Raw genomic sequence first — 16,316 nt, forward strand, 5'->3', positions numbered from 1 at the left:
CATGACAGACTGAAAACAAAACAATTAGTCTGTGATTATTTTTTTTTTTTTAATCAAAGGTTATTTCATTATACACAACCGTATTGAAGCTTTTTTTAATAATGATGTAGTCAATGCTTGCACAGAAAGCCAAAACTTTTCTTTTTTTCTTGTTTCTTTTTTTTTTTTTTTTAATTTGGTGTTTACTGATTTAGTTAAATAAAGGAAAAACCCTCCTGGTTTGTTGGAGAGCAGCTCATCTGTGTCCCCTAGCCCTGTGCTGGATGTGACAGCCAGCCAGGATGGATGAGCATTCCCACCAAACTGCCTGGCATCTCCTCTGTGAAACCCCCAGCAGGGAGCCTGGAGCACTGTGGTACAAAAAACACCCCAATTTTATCTCCAACAACAAATATGTGAAATCTCCCACACCAGCATCCACCAGATACAGAATGCAGATAAACACAGGCATAAAAAACTCATCTGAATCATCTCACAGCACCAGAAAAATGCAAAAGGGATTAGAGCACAGTTGGACTCTTGGTGTTATTTCTTTATATTTTATTCCTCTCTGATCTAATCCTTTGTAATCTAAATTTAGCTTAGGCTTTCCTTGTATAGTTACCATCACTGTAAAAAAAAAAAAAAATCCCTGTTTCCAAGAAGGTTTTGCTGGGTGTTAGATAAATGCAGATGTAGCCAAGTAATGAAGAGAACTTGGTTCTGGATCCAGTGGATGCAACCCCCACGTCCACATTTCTTTTTTTAACACCATCTGAAGGTATTTTTGTAAAGAGCTGAATGAAGTGTGTGTTTAAAACACTGGAACAATGAGGATTTTAATAAAAAAACCTACACAGCACTCTATTTCTAGAAAGCCTTCCCGACATGAGTTCAGAGAAGAGTTCAATAAAAGGAAAATTTACACCCAAAATGTTGGAAAATCTTGGGTTACCACACTTTATGAGCCATGCCTAATCTGCATGTGGCACATCTGGCAGAGGAGAGATGATATACAAGCAGGCAAAGATTTTGAGGCAAGAAGTGTTTCCCAGTGTTAAAATAAACACCACAGAGTTTTGTGCTCAGCAGTTTTTTTTCTCTCTGGGGGAAAAGGAAGGAAGGAAGGAAGGAAGGAAGGAAGGAAGGAAGGAAGGAAGGAAGGAAGGAAGGAAGGAAGGAAGGAAGGAAGGAAGGAAGGAAGGAAGAAAGGAAGGAAGGAAGGAAGGAAGGAAGGAAGGAAGGAAGGAAGGAAGGAAGGAAGGAAGGAAGGAAGGAAGGAAGGAAGGAAGGAAGGAACTTATCTACTACTCCAGTACTCCAGAATTGTCACTCACTAGCTGGGATTTTGGGTTCCAAGTCCAAAACATTCCATCTCACTTGGTTCATGCTCACAATATTTCACTGCTTAGCTTGGCAAAGCATCAAAATAGAACATTTTCACCCTTCTTAACCTCTGCTGTTGGCACACCAGTTTATTGAGCTCAGGCCTCGTAGCAAATTACCATTTTCCCCCTAAACCAATATAATTCTGTTGTCATCAACACCCTGTGTTACAGCCCCAGCCAAATGGGGAATATTCCCTTTTTCCTCACAGGGAAAGGGCTACAGTTCCTACCCAGCTGCTCCCCAATTCCTACTGAATGACAATTCATCAATAAATGATTTTATCTGTTCTGATGACCACCAAACGCTGAAACCTCTGAATAGTGCATTGGATAAATAACAGGGTGTTTGGTAGGCTCCTAATTTTCCAATTATCTGCATTCCCAAATATTTCTACTGGACATTCCCTGTCCATGGCATGTTGGAATAAAATCCAGAGGAGTCTGGAAGAGCCTCACACCTCCAGCAAGGAGCTGCTGATGACCTGTAGACATCCTGAATACAACAGGATCTGCACAGTCATTGACCTGAACCTCTCAAACAAAGAAAATTCCCATTTTATTCCCATATACTCCCCTTTTCCCTCCATCCTCCTCCCCAAAATCAGGCTGTTTTGTACTAAAACTCCTCACACTGAATGGTTTCTCTGTTCCTTTTGCTCTCTGGTTTCTGGTGAGTCAATTAGCAATGAGTGTATAATGTTTTACAGCTCTTCTTGCAGACACCCCAAGAAGACATTTCTGTACCTCTTCTTGTCTACTCCTATTTCTGCATAAAACACAAGGGAAAAGAAAACCCCATAAATTGCTATTTCTGCAGCCAACAGCTGAAAAAAGGGTTTTTTTAGTATATACCAAGCCAAGACTTAAGTTTCTAATTGTAATAAGATTGCTTTCTTCTATTTATTGGTTTTTACCTATCAGCCAGCAACTCTGTTATTTTAAATAAAAGAAATTGATTTGTTTTCAAGGAGCATGTAAGTTCTGCAATTATTAGTTTTAGTAAATGGTACTAATTAAGTAAAGCAGCAACAGGAAGTTGTATCTTATCCATCTCAAACATGAAATCAAACAAACAAAAAAACCAAACAACCAAAAACAACAACAAAAAAGGAAATAAAAATTACTGAGAGCAGCAAAAATTGGAAAATACTAGGAATAGAAATAAACATAAGATAAAGAGGAAACTTCTTTTTTATTCTCCCCAAAAGGAAAACATTAATTTTCAAACCTCGTCTAGAATAGAAATTGAGAAACAAAGTAAATTTGCCCCTGGATCCCTGGCAGTGTCCAAGGCCAGGTTGGCACTGGATGAATTTTAAGTTCCCTTTCAACCCAAACCATTCTGTCATTTCATGATTCTATAATCTTATGATTCTAAATCTAAACTGAATGGTAGCACAGTGCTGATATTAGGATAGAAACAAGAGAAATTAAGATAACAACAAGGCAGGCAAACCGGCTATGGTCACAGCTCTGCCCTGAATTTCCAACACCTTCACACTCAAAGCTTTCTGGTGCTTCTCTACAAGAAGAAATCCCAAAATTTCCACTCACAGCAACCACTCAAAACCCCAGCAAAAGGTGATTTGTTCTATTTCTCAAACAGATGGATACTGAAACATTCCACAGGCATCACTCCTGCCTAACCTGCCATGGTCTGCTAACTTTGAATTACTCTCTATCCCATGAATTCTTCATGACATCAACCACCACAGCAGACCTGAAATGTGCAATAAGCAGGTGGCCACCAGCAGCTCCTTTTATCTCTCACATCTGGCACCACACTGCATGCAGAGTTTATACATTATCTGTCCCTAATAAATCATAGAATGTTAATTTTTTTTAATCCAAAAAGTACAATGTAATATGTTGTAAACTGCATTTTAAAAAGCATGAAATATAAGCAATTTTTGAGATTCAGATGAGGTATTTAAATATTATTATGACTGCAGGAAAGACTAAAAGGATGGTTAAAAATAAACCAGCAGAGCAGGACATCATCATTTGCAGATTCAGTTATGACCATAAGCAAAGTTATAACTTAGTGTCATGAAAATAAAAGTGCTTCCCTTTCTTCACATTCCCCAACTCCCAGTTAAAATTAAAACAAAGCAATTAGAAATGGAACCACCATGTGCTTAAGTGGAATTCTCACCAGTCCTTTTAACTCCAGGAAAACCCAACACAAACACTTAAATTAGGAAATTATCTTTCAGATGGCAATTTGCTATTTGGTCAGGGGAGTTTTGGGCTTTTGATGATTAATTGGTTTGATGATTTTTCCCCCAATTAATACTGCAATCTCCTTATACCCCACTTGTATTATTGTATCTAGCTTGGAGCATTTGCTTAAGAACAATCAGCAAAAATTAGTTTCCCTTGAATTTTTATTTCCTCCTTCCTGTGTCTCAGCTCCATCTCCCCACTTTTCTTCCTCCTCTTGCTTTCTCTTCATCTTCCCTCTTCCTCTTCCTCAGTGATGGGCAGCCTGATGATCCATTTGAACACAAATCCAATTAAAAATATCCATGAGACAATTCAAACTGCATCCCACGACTCCTTACTGCAACACACCATGAGAGCTTTGTGTTTGCAAAGAATCCTGCAAAGCACTTCTGTGTTTTTTGGGGGTTTTTTTGATATAACATCATCAGTAAAAACAGTGTAAAAAGAGTGCAAAAACAGTGCCAGTCCGAGTTTACTAAAAAAACTCTGGACGTTCATCTACGTTTAACAGCTCAGCAACAAGAACAATGCCAGTAAATTTCTGGAGAGCAACATGAGGTACAGGATTTTATAGCAATCCTGGGGATCACAAAGCTGCAGTGGGGGAACCTCACTTTTTTTTACACACCATTCTCCAGGCCGTGACATTTCAGGCTAAATGATATGAGGTGTGATAAATGCAAGACCTCGTTTGAATACAAACAGATTCTTAAAATATTTTAACTGGGACTATAAGTGAAAATAAATTAGGCCAGTGGGATTTAGGGTAAGAATTCAGATTCTGGGGGATTTTCTAAGTTCACTGCTTAAGTTAGAAATTACACAAGCTTTCAAAAGTTTTCAGCTCAGGAAACAAGTAATTCAAATTAATTCTGAAATGAAATCACTCTCTTCTGACTGGCAGCACAAGAACAAACAAAAATCAGTGTATTTATTCCTAAAAACACCAGAACAGGTGCTGTCTAACCTTCCCCAAGCAGCCATGCGTGAAGTTTCCCAGCTTCTTCTTTGCTTCCAAAGTAAATCCAACCTCTCCTTCTGCTTTTTTTTTATTTTCCCTAACAGGTAAAGAGATGGAGATGTGCAAAATAGAAACTGGAAGCTGTGATCTAACTCTGAGATTCTAACAGATCTGACTATGCTTTTCTCCTGTATAGTCACTACAGAACACAAATCTCTGGGGATTCATTCAGAATTTGTGTGACTGCATCTGGTTGTAGTCCAGAGTTCAGATCTTTGAGAGAATCACAGAATGTTTTGTGTTGGAAGGGAACGTAAAGATCAACCAGGGACACCTTCCATTGTCCCAGGCTGCTCCAAATGTCCAACCTGGCCTTGGACACTGCCAGGGATCCAGGGGCAGCCACAGCTTCTCTGGGAATTCCATCCCAACCCCTCCCCACCCTGCCAGGGAACAATTCCTAATTCCCAAGATCCCATCTCTCCCTGCCCTCTGGCAGTTTGCAGCCATTCCACCTTGTCACGTCCCTCCAGCCCTTGTCAAAAGTCCCATTCCAAAAAGATTGTCCACAACCAACCTGTTAATCAAGCACATTATCAAATCACTTGGACGCTTAACTCTTATTCTGTGTGATCTGAATGCAACATTTTCAATACATTCCTTTATTAGCCTGATCGTTTTAACAGTTGTCATAAAAAGGTGTGGAGAAGAAAAGCAAATCCACGGTTTGTCCAAGCTCCAAGCTACCCCATGAAGTTAATTAGGGAGTGGAGAGATTATTTCATCTGACCTCATTATTAGTGGGGAGGCCCTGGGATGGAATTCCCAGAGAAGCTGTGGCTGCCCCTGGATCCCTGGCAGTGTCCAAGGCCAGGTTGGACATTGGGCTTGGAGCAGCCTGGGACAGTGGAAGGTGTCCCTGCCATGGCTGGGGTGGCACTGGATGGGATTTAAGGTCCTTCCAACCCAAACCATTCTGGGATTTTATGATCATTAACATCAAGTTTTTCTATACCATGCCCTCTTCTTTTTGTCCATAGGTTATGTCCTACACTGATTTATGCCTGGTTTTGAGGTTTTTAGACTATTTTTAGAAGCACATGACTTTATTTAAGGCTATATTCTGATCTGAGCTCAGGTAAAAAGGCATTAAATTGGCTATTTGATGAACATAAGGATATCTTTCTCAATGAGGTAAAATATTAATCCCCGAGTACTTCTGAGCAGTTCAAGCTTAGACAACATTTCCTAAATAAAAGTTAAAATTCAAAGGCAGAATTGACAGCCATGGAGTCAGAAAACCAATAGCAGTAATATACACGTAATATGTTGCATTTATTATCACATATAACAAGACATTATATTTGTTATGGCATATAGTATTCTATTACATGTATCACATGCTTCGAGTTAATCCTCTTCTTGAAAAAGCTGTGATGATTTGAAACTTCAGCATTCCATTTTTTCCTTTTATTACCAAATTCCTGCTCTAAAACGTGGGCATGAAAACAGCACCGTGTAAAACAAACCAGCAAAATGTGACTGAAACCCTGCCATGACCATTGCTTAACTCTCTGCAGCCTCCCAGGGCTTCCTCTCACATTTAAGGAACCATTCCTCTCAGATTTAAGGAATGATTCCCCTGGGATTTAAGGAATTATTCCCCTGGGATTTAAGGAATTATTCCCCTGGGATTTAAGGAACAATTCCTCTCAGATTTAAGGAATGATTCCCCTCAGATTTAAGGAATGATTCCTCTCAGATTTAAGGAATTATTTCCCTGGGATCTAAGGAACAATTCCCCAGATTTAAGGAATGATTCCCGTTAAATTTAAGAAATTATTCCTTTCGGATTTAAGGAACAATTCCTCTCAGATTTGAGGAATGATTCTTCAGATTTAAGGAACAATTGCCCTCAGATTCAAGGAACAATTCCTCAGATTTAAGAAATTATTCCTCTTGGATTTAAGAACAATTCCCCTCATATTTAAGGAATGATTCCCCTCATATTTAAGGAATGATTCCCCTTAGATTTGAGGAACGATTCCTCAGATTTAAGGAACCATTCCCCTCAGATTTAAGGAACAATTCCTCAGATTTAAGGAACAATTCCTCAGATTTAAGGAACAATTCCCCTCAGATTTAAGGAACAATTCCCCTCAGATTTAAGGAACGATTCCTCTCAGATTTAAGGAATGATTACGCTCAAATTTAAGGAATGATTCCTCAGATTTAAGGAACAATTCCTCAGATTCAAGGAACAATTCCTCAGATTTAAGAAATTATTCCTCTTGGATTTAAGAACAATTCCCCTCATATTTAAGGAATGATTCCCCTCAGATTTAAGGAACAATTCCCCTCAGATTTAAGGAACCATTACCCTCAGATTTAAGGAACAATCCCTCAGATTTAAGGAGTTATTCCCCTCAGATTTAAGGAACGATTCCTCAGATTTAAGGAACGAATCCCCTCAGATTTCAGCCATCTGAGAGCACCCACTCAGACTGAAGGCTTCTCCAAGGCCCTGTTTACATCCCTGTGATAACAGGGATTGCTCAGGAACTTCCAGCAGCAGGGAAACCCAATCTCCCATCGAGTTCAACACGGGTTAATTGCTCTGCAAAACGGGAATCTTTATTTTATGACTCAATTCCCATCGGGAACGCCAAACCTCCCTGTGCACTGCAAGCGGGAGGCCCAGTCTGTTAAAAGAAGAAAATCCTCTGATTTTACACCATAAAAAAAGGAAGAGGGGCACATTTTGCCTTCCATCCCATGGCAAATCAATGTCACAAGGTGCGTGACAGGAAAATAGGGACGTGATTGTTCGGTGCCCTCTGGAATGGTGAGCGACAGGTGGGAAGAAAGGCAGGGAAAATCGACAAAAAGGAGACAAATCCTGATGGAGAAATCTTTCAGCAAGCGTGTCATGGAGAATGGGAGGGCAGGGAGGAGGCTGGGAATGGCACTGGATCAAATCAGGGCCAAAAACATCCGAATTCCTGCCTTTTTGCAGGACAGGGAGGGGACAGAGGCTTGGCTGTGGCACAGAAATTCCTGCGTGAATTTTGTTATCAGGCTGAGCTTTCTGCAGCACTGGGTGGTGCAAAGTGCTGCCCATCAATGAATGGCAGGATAAAGGATGAAATAGTAGACATTTAAAACTAAATTAGCAAAAAAAAAAAAAATCCAACAACCTACTGTTGAACTTAATTTGATTTGATTTAAGGGAAACAAACCTTACTCTGTTATTTGAGCTGATCTTTAGCACCAAAGGAAGGCACAAAATAGTGAATATAAAATAAAAAACCTTTAAGGAAGAAAAGCACAGAAGCTGCAATTTAATGCACAAATTTTATTTTTTTTTGAGGATAAAAAGCCCTTCAACCGTGTCAATAAATTAGGAAATGGAAGTTTAGAAGTCAGTCATACAAGTGACATAAATGACAAAGGAATATGTTACATCAAGGAACGTAAAGAGCAGGTCTGTTGTCATTACTACCTAACTTTGGGGTTTAGGTAACACATTCATCAAGCAAAGCATTCCTACCCCATTCTACAGTTTAACAAAATCAAGGGATCTATGCTTTTAAAGGCAATATGAATATTCTGACCTCGATATCCAAACTGACAAAATATTTTTGGGTTATGGAGCTGTAGAAAAGATTGAATATAAAATATGTACAGTGTTTAAATGCAACTAACCTATGGAATAGCACATGGTTTATAAATTTCCTATTTAAATTTCCTATTTCCTGAGAGAAAGATGCTTTTCCTGCAAGGAAGAATCCCTCCTGCACACCCTGGTATTCTCCAGCTCCCCAACCAAAATTCCTGAGGGAGGAGGGTGTAGGGAGCTAATTTATACAAACTATTATGCTGGTGACAAAATATTCATTTTTAGCAGGCTAATAATGTACTAGGATAGTTTCACCATGACAAAATACAAAGATTATCACGGAATCATGGAATGATTTGGGTTGGAAAGGACCTTAAATCCCATCCAGTGCCACCCCAGCCATGGCAGGGACACCTTCCACTGTCCCAGGCTGCTCCAAGCCCAATGTCCAACCTGGCCTTGGACACTGCCAGGGATCCAGGAATTCTCTGGGAATTCCATCCCAGGGCCTCCCCATCCTGCCAGGAAGAATGGTGGATGCAGCTGCTGATGGAAGGAAAAGCAGCACTGTGACTTTGCCACATATTTCACAAAGCCTACACTAAATGCCAATTTCCTACCTTGAAATGACATTTACACCCATTCCCCACCATTTACCTGATTTTAATTCAGTTTCTTAAAAACACACCTTCAATGGAGAATAAGGGGGATCACCAAGGTGCAAGGCATAACTAAACACAGACAAAACCATCACAAGGACCTGAAAACAAAATAAAAAATCCCCCAGTCCATAACACAGTTTGTCAGTCTCAGCTTGTTTGCCCCTGAAGTGCCATTCCCATCTCCTTCAATTACACACAGGTTTTCCTTAACTCAGACCTGCGTTAGCAGCATCCATATTTCAATTCAACTCAACCAAGAATTTTCAAATTAAATGAGTCTTCATGCCCACTTCCCAAAATTAGAGCTGGAGCTCAGCTTTTAAAAATTCAACAATATGAATCTAGAAAAGTAAAAGGGCACAAAAAATGGAATATGCTTTCTTCTGCAAGCTTTAAACTGTTTGGAAATTGTTTATTCTAAACTGACATTTTATTTAAATATCCTATTCAGCAGTTATGAAAGGAACCTCAGCCCACATTTCACTTCCACTAAAATTCACCACTTTTGTGTCAAACTCTCCCTAACAATGGCACTTTGTGCTTCTTAAATATTGGTGGAAAGGGATCCACAATGGCATTTCATACAGAATATATCCCATGCCGGCTTAGTCACGTGTAAATCAAATTTTCTGCCAACTACAATATTGAAACAGGATCTAAGATAAAGAATAAAACTGAAATTTCTACCTAATTAATTTAATTTTAATGAAACGCTCGTGAAACCATTCCAGCCAATTAGGGTGTGCAGAAATATTAGAAATAGAAATATTTCTTTGTTAATCTCAAGTTTAAAGAGGTATTTCTCTAGAATGTAGCACTTGTACCACTGCACCAGATGCAGCCTGAGAAACAATGGTTTCATTTGAAAACCAGGGATGCTCTGAGGAGACACAGAAAGTGCAGTTGTTTCTGGCAAGGTTAACCTGCTCAGGTGGCATTAGGATAAACATCTGGGGAGAAAAGGTTTCTGAAAGAATTTCACAGTTTTCACAGAAAGAATTGCCTTTTGGAGAAAAAAAAAAATAACCCAATGTTCTGATGTTTGGGGAGGATTTGAAATTTCAGTTTGAGAGATAAAAATTGCAGTGCTTTAAAAAATAGACCAAAAGGACTTTGAACATGAAATCATAGAAGGAATGTTGGTCATTTGAAACAACATATGACATTGAAACTGATTTTTATTTTCCAGTTAGACTGACGCCACTTAATTTTGGGCACCTACAGGTGAATTCCCACTTTGCTGTGACCTCGGGGGACAAAAAGTCAGCCCAGGGAAAGTACAGTGAGCACCAAACACCCCAAGCACCAGCAGCCCCTGCCATCTGGAGAGCTAATGAACAATCAAGGCATCCCAAATTAAACGACACAACTTTCCCTCGGAATCTTTAGGACAACACTGTCAAGTCCAATCTATTCCCTCGGCCTCCAGAATCAATTTTTCAAACTTTATGACAGGTCTAATAGTTCCCACCTGTTTTTCCTGCCTGACTTTTGACTGGCACGTTCCCAGCCAGGGTGGAAATGCAGACAAAGGCTCCTATTAGGCTCCGGCTGTTTCTCTACTGTGAGGTTGCTCAGCCATTAAATTAATTCCAGCCCCCTTTTTTCCCCTTCCATCCCTTCATTTTTGGGGGGTATGGAGGTTTGGGGAAGTGGAAAAGGGAGACAAGAGTTTGGCATCTGCTTGGTGGGAGAGGTGTTAGAAAATCTGAAGTCAAAAAGTTAAATCCTGATTTTTTAAAATAATCTACTAATTGAACAATTTACTTTATGACAAATGCAATTCACGAAGTTCTTGAGGTTTCTGTATCGTGTTTTTAACCATCAAAACTTGGTAAAATTTGAAAGCAACCCTAAGAGAGTCCATCATGCAATGCATGACTACATAAAGGCACTGCTGCAATGTTTTCCTGGGAATCCTGAAGTATCAGTAAGTAACTGTTTTTCCTTCGAGCAAAGAAAATTATTTTTCCTGAGATATGTTTTCCTTTTATTCAGAACTGGCAGTTAGACACAAGCATCACACACATAATCAATAAATTCAGATCAGTTCCTCTGGAAGAACCTTAAAAAACCTGACAGCTTTTTCCTTCAATAGAAATTTCTTATTTTTGCACCAATTCCTAGAGATTTATGAAATGTTATCATTTATATCTCAGGGTTCTTCGCTGAACTGCAGATTTGTGATCACATTATCCTACTATCCACGACAACAAACTATTTTCAAAAACATCAACCATAACACTTTAGACAAATATTTTAACTTCATAAAACAAAGGTCTTTTTGTAAGATAAACCTCATCTAAGATAAATTATTAATAAATTCATAATTTTAATTCAAATTATAATCTGTCTAGGACCATCTTCCCAGCATAAGCCACTTAGAGCCAGGAGTTGTAGTCTAAAACTTACCTGAAAATCAACTATTTCAGCCTCATTATGACAGGAGAAATCTTGAAGTCCTACATCTGTAAGTACTTCATTATATTTGGATTATTTAATATAAAAATGCAACCTTTAAACATACCTGAAAAACCAAGCCCACTTCTCTTGGCAACCTTGCCCTTCTGGGTAATTAAAAATTCCCAAATTGCTTAGATTCTATTTAGCCTTATCTAAATCAAATCACAAAACTCTGAATTAAACACTTCGTCTTACTGAGATGTTGGGACAAAGTCACTGAGAATCACCACCAAAACCAACTGTGAGGGAAGAAACCTCCTGATTTTTGAAATTATCATTTCCCAGATCCTTCAGAGTCCTTCTTTCAACCCAGTGGGCTGAACATGCTGTGAATACTAAACATGAAGGAAGAAGCACATGCTAAAAAATACTATATTTCTATAAAATAACTCTTCATGGCCTCTTCTCAAACTAGGGAATCTGTATCTCTCAAAATCCACTGCAAAATCAGGATGTAAATCTGGGGAAGGAGATTGGCAAAATTAGACAGCAATGCTTTTTAACCTGTGGACATTTGAACACACAGGGAACAGCTTGGAATTGAAATTTGTATTTGTCCCTAAATTGCAATTTATGCTCTCAGGCTGAGAACTAAAGCCATTCTTGCTGGTTAACTCATCAGTTACAATAACACTCGAGACAATTTCATCTTGACTGAAAACCCAAAACAAAATTCCTGAGGTTATTTGTCACCTGTGAAATTCATCTGCAATTTCTGCAGACAAATTAACCCTGATATTCAAAAGGAACTGCCAAGAGAAATCACAGCTGCAGGTAGAAACAGGTTTGGAGTTTCTGTCCTGAAGAGCAACAACTTCCCAAAGACAGTTTTTTCCATCAAATTTCCATGAAACACAACAGTACAGTCTTTGTACACAGACTCCCAACCTGAGATTTAGTAACTGTGATTTTCCTATCACTTAATCCCATTTAAACCTCTAATGAACGACCTTCTCAAAGGTATCCCACAGCTCCTTCACAAGGGTCATCTGTGTGATGATGAAAGAACCTCTACCAGAACCCTAATCCATGTTTTAAAAACCCAAACCAACCACCAAAGAGCATTTTAGTGAAATATTCAGCAAAAGAAATGAGAGAAAGCAATAATGTTAAAATCAGGAGCACAAACTACTTGGTATTGCTGCTGTCAAATAACAGGCTTAGAAAATAACTTGCACTAAAGAATGTGTTTAATCTCCTAAACAGGAATATTAAATTAAATCTTCTCATGGTGATGTTCATGCTTTGCCAGAGGAATAAAGATCAAACTCCACTACCAAGCAAAAAGTTGTCCCACTCAGTTTTCCCACCCTTTATGGCTCAATATTTTACACATTAATCAATTAACACCTTGTGAACACCAAATTCTCTATTTTCTGTCCACTTTCTTGCTGGACATTGTGTTTTACCATGTTTACAAATTCCCAAAAAGCAAGTTCATTTGGGATGGCCTGCATCCCCACCTTACCCATCCAGCAGGTTCATGGTTGTGGTGGTCACCTCAGTGAACAGAAGGATCTTCCCCAGCTTCTTGGTCTGCAGGTGCTGCTGGTAAATCCTCAGGCTGAAGTGTTCTGAGCAGAAACTCCCCATCTGGGTGATCACTGGCATCAGGGATGGAGACACCTCCACTCTGGCCTCACAGGAGGGAACAAACTTCAGAGACACCTTGCTGGATGTCCTCATCCCTTCAGCATCCACGTTGCCCTCCAGCCACTTCAGGAAAGCCAGGTGGATTTCCTGCGGGAAAGGGGAAGAAAATGAGAAATACAACTCACCCCATGTGAAGAAACACAAACATTCTTCCAAAAATGTTTTTATTCAAGCAAACATCTACTTCAAACCAGGAAAATGAACTCAATTTCCTCTTCAAAAAATAATTCTGCTGCTTGTTTTAGTCAAGACTGGTCTGACTACTTGACATTGTCCTAGAGTTGAGTCCATACTTCTTTGCAGATTAATTAAATTTAATTCTTCTCTCTAACAGGGTTTGTAGTGGTCTTCCTACAACTTGAGGCATGGAGTGAACACATTTCTTTGCATCATGCAGGTTTTTCAGCCTGCTGAGGTTCTCTGCTGGAAGATGACCTTCAGTCCATCACTAAGACACAATTTGAAGGCTAAACCAGCAGTTAAAAAAGAAAATTACTGATGTCACAGTGGAATATCTGCTAAAATGGTTCATAGCTTCAGCTAAGGGATGATTTACCACTATTAGTGACACCCTGAATGTTCCAAATCCACTCTTTCTGGAGATAATTCTGCTTTGAGTGGTGTGATATTAAATGTTTGCCACATTGTTACAAACAGCCACAAAAACAGATTCTGGGACTTCTTCTTGCTCAGTGTGCAGCTTAGACTTCCAAGAGTCAAAGTTAAATGGAACCACGAAAGAGAAATGAAATCACAAAAAAAAATCCTGATTTCAATTCGACTGAAAATAATGTACTGCTGATTCTTGCCCTCAGATTTTGAAGAGGAAGAGATCTGATTTTCAAATGAAAAAGTTCTAACCAAACCATGCTTCTAACCCTCCTTCTGTTATATCTGTTATATATTCTGTTATATCTGGGAACTGGAATACATTTCCTCCATGAGTGCTGAAGGTAGGACTGAGCCCTCCTGCCCTTGAAAAGATGTCTCTGAGCTCCAACCCCACTCCTCAAAACCCACAAACCACAAATGAAGAGCAAACTTCCCACAAACAGTTATCTTTCCAAGGAATTACTCCTCTTTTCCACATCCCTCTGTTGCACCTGAAGAAGGAATGAGAGCAGTGCTCCTGTTCCCGACACCTTCCTCGGGATTTTCCACCCCCAGAAATGACATTTTCTCAAATTTCCCAGACTGAGTGTCAGCAGAGGCGCTGGGTTGCAGATCTGCAGCACAAGTGGCAGAGCAGGACATGAAGAAAGGAGTAATTTTTCCCAAATTCTGTTTATTCCAAGCCCCAGGACAACCTAAGACTCAGCAGCTAAATTTTAGTTACACAGAAATTCCTTCTCATTTCTTGCTTTTCCTAAAGCTCCCTCTGAATATTTTCTGTCCAAATTCATGGATAAAATACACTTTAAATATTTCCTTTCCCCTCTTTTTTCTTTTCTTTTTTTTTTTTTTTTGGCTGTGCATCATAAATGATGATGTGATGATGATTAAAGGTTTGGTGAGGTTTGCCTTGCACCTCCACTCAGTGTAACACCAGAGCTTTGACATACTAAATAAATTCCTTACACATTATCCCACTTGTTTTACATACCCACAGTAACTGATTGGCTGTAACTGATCTTTAGAAAAATTACAGCTCTCATTTCTGTCAGGGAGTACATGGAAAAACTGTGCTTAATCAGAAAGTGTTTTCCTATTGCTTTCCAAACGCAGAAAATTCACTCAGCAGAATTGGGTGTGCAAGGCCCAGGCATAAAACCAAAAATTTAACTCACCTAAGGATGGGTTTAGAGTCTTACAGAAATTAGGTCACAAAATAAAGGTAACAAAATAAAGGTAACAAAATAAAGGTATCAAAATAAGGGTTACAAAACAAAGGTTACAAAATAAAGGTTACAAAATAAAGGTATCAATATAAAATGCAGTTATATTGTAAATAAATAATGGAAGAGCTCGAGGCTGTGTCAGAAATTCTGGTGTGTTTTTGCCACAGAATATTTTCTGCACAGAACAAAATAGCACCTATTTCTGTGTGATGTTCCAGTATTATAAATATGCCACACGATTCCAACCATTCACCCTCCTGAGTATATAATTTCAAGTGATTTTCCCCCATAGATTTTAGGCAAACTTCTTGATTTCATTGCTCCTAACACACACTGAACCATTTAAGAATGGTTATGTGTATATAATTCTCAAGCTCATTTTCCCCCACAATGCCCACGTGCTTATTGAGCTGATCAAAAATATAAACATGAGGAATGCATAATCAAGGACAGGGATTTTTATAAATTCCTAAGAAAATACAGGTTTACATGTTTAACAAAGTTTGAAGTGCTGGTCACAGTAGAAATATTAATTTTCACTGTAAGAACTTCCTTCATACAAAGTTCCAGGAACAGGAATACCTTGAGGTCCCCACAATTACACTGGCAGAGAAAAAACAACATTACTGTTAATGAAATAAATTAATACATGAAGTCAGGGCTAACCTCAGCTTCGAGTCCATTGGAAAGGAATAAAACCAAGCCAGAGCTGTGTGATTTACAGCTGGAATTCCCAACCTCTGCTGTTCCCAGCTGCGTCTGCCGTTCTGCAGCAGCCTCTGGTGGTCACTGAGATGGGCAGTGTTGGCTCAGGAACCTCCTGGTCACCTCTGGGACCAGCCCAGGCAGCCACCAGGAGGGCAGGGAACCCCCAGAGTGCTTTCCCCGGACATTCCCGAAATCCTGAAAGATGCTGTTCCAAGATTTAGGTGATTGTGGAATGCCAGAAGCTGCAGCTGATCTGTGTTCAGGATCTGAGAGGATCTGCAGCCACTCACACCCCCAGTGAGGGAAAATCTGCATTTCCCAACCTAGCAGCGATACACTGTGTAAATGTAATAATTAAAGTTGTTAGGGGGTGGCACAAATAAATCCTGGAATTGTTAGGCATCAGTTTTGGGCAGGAGAACTGAAGATAAAATTAATTTCATAGAAGTATAGAATCCCAGAATGGTTTGGGTTGGAAAGGACATTAAAAATCTCATCCAGTGCCACCCCAGCCATGGCAGGGACACCTTCCACTGTCCCAGGCTGCTCCAAGCCCCAATGTCCAACCTGGCCTTGGACACTGCCAGGGATCCAGGGGCAGCCACAGCTTCTCTGGGAATTCCATCCCAGGGCCTCCCCACCCTGCCAGGGAACAATTCCTAATTCCCAATATCTAATTTAATCCTGTTCTCTTTCACCTTAAGGCCGTTATTTCCTACAAAACTATGGGGTTTTTTTTCAAATCCCACTTTTCCCATGCACATTCCCTAAGGCAAAGGTATTCCTTTCTTTCTCAAAGTGAGACTGAAATTCATCATG

General features: G+C 39.5%; 2 protein-coding genes across 5 annotated transcripts in view; both read right to left on the reverse strand.

Moving 5' to 3' along the window:
- The window catches only part of LOC146444049 (uncharacterized), a 280,352-nt gene that overhangs the window by 212,559 nt on the left and 51,477 nt on the right, over positions 1-16,316 (reverse strand). The window lies entirely within an intron of this gene.
- Positions 1-16,316, reverse strand: part of HLCS (holocarboxylase synthetase) — a 120,866-nt gene that overhangs the window by 69,682 nt on the left and 34,868 nt on the right. For all 3 annotated transcript variants that reach the window (XM_085079067.1, XM_085079139.1, XM_085078987.1), the window contains exon 6: positions 12,767-13,038. In XM_085079067.1, coding sequence (XP_084935193.1) covers positions 12,767-13,038 — 272 coding nt within the window. The remainder of the gene's footprint in view (positions 1-12,766; positions 13,039-16,316) is intronic.

Source organism: Lichenostomus cassidix, chromosome 1 (assembly GCF_008360975.1).
Source record: "Lichenostomus cassidix isolate B80296 chromosome 1, HeHo_3.0, whole genome shotgun sequence".
NCBI lineage: Eukaryota > Metazoa > Chordata > Aves > Passeriformes > Meliphagidae > Lichenostomus > Lichenostomus cassidix.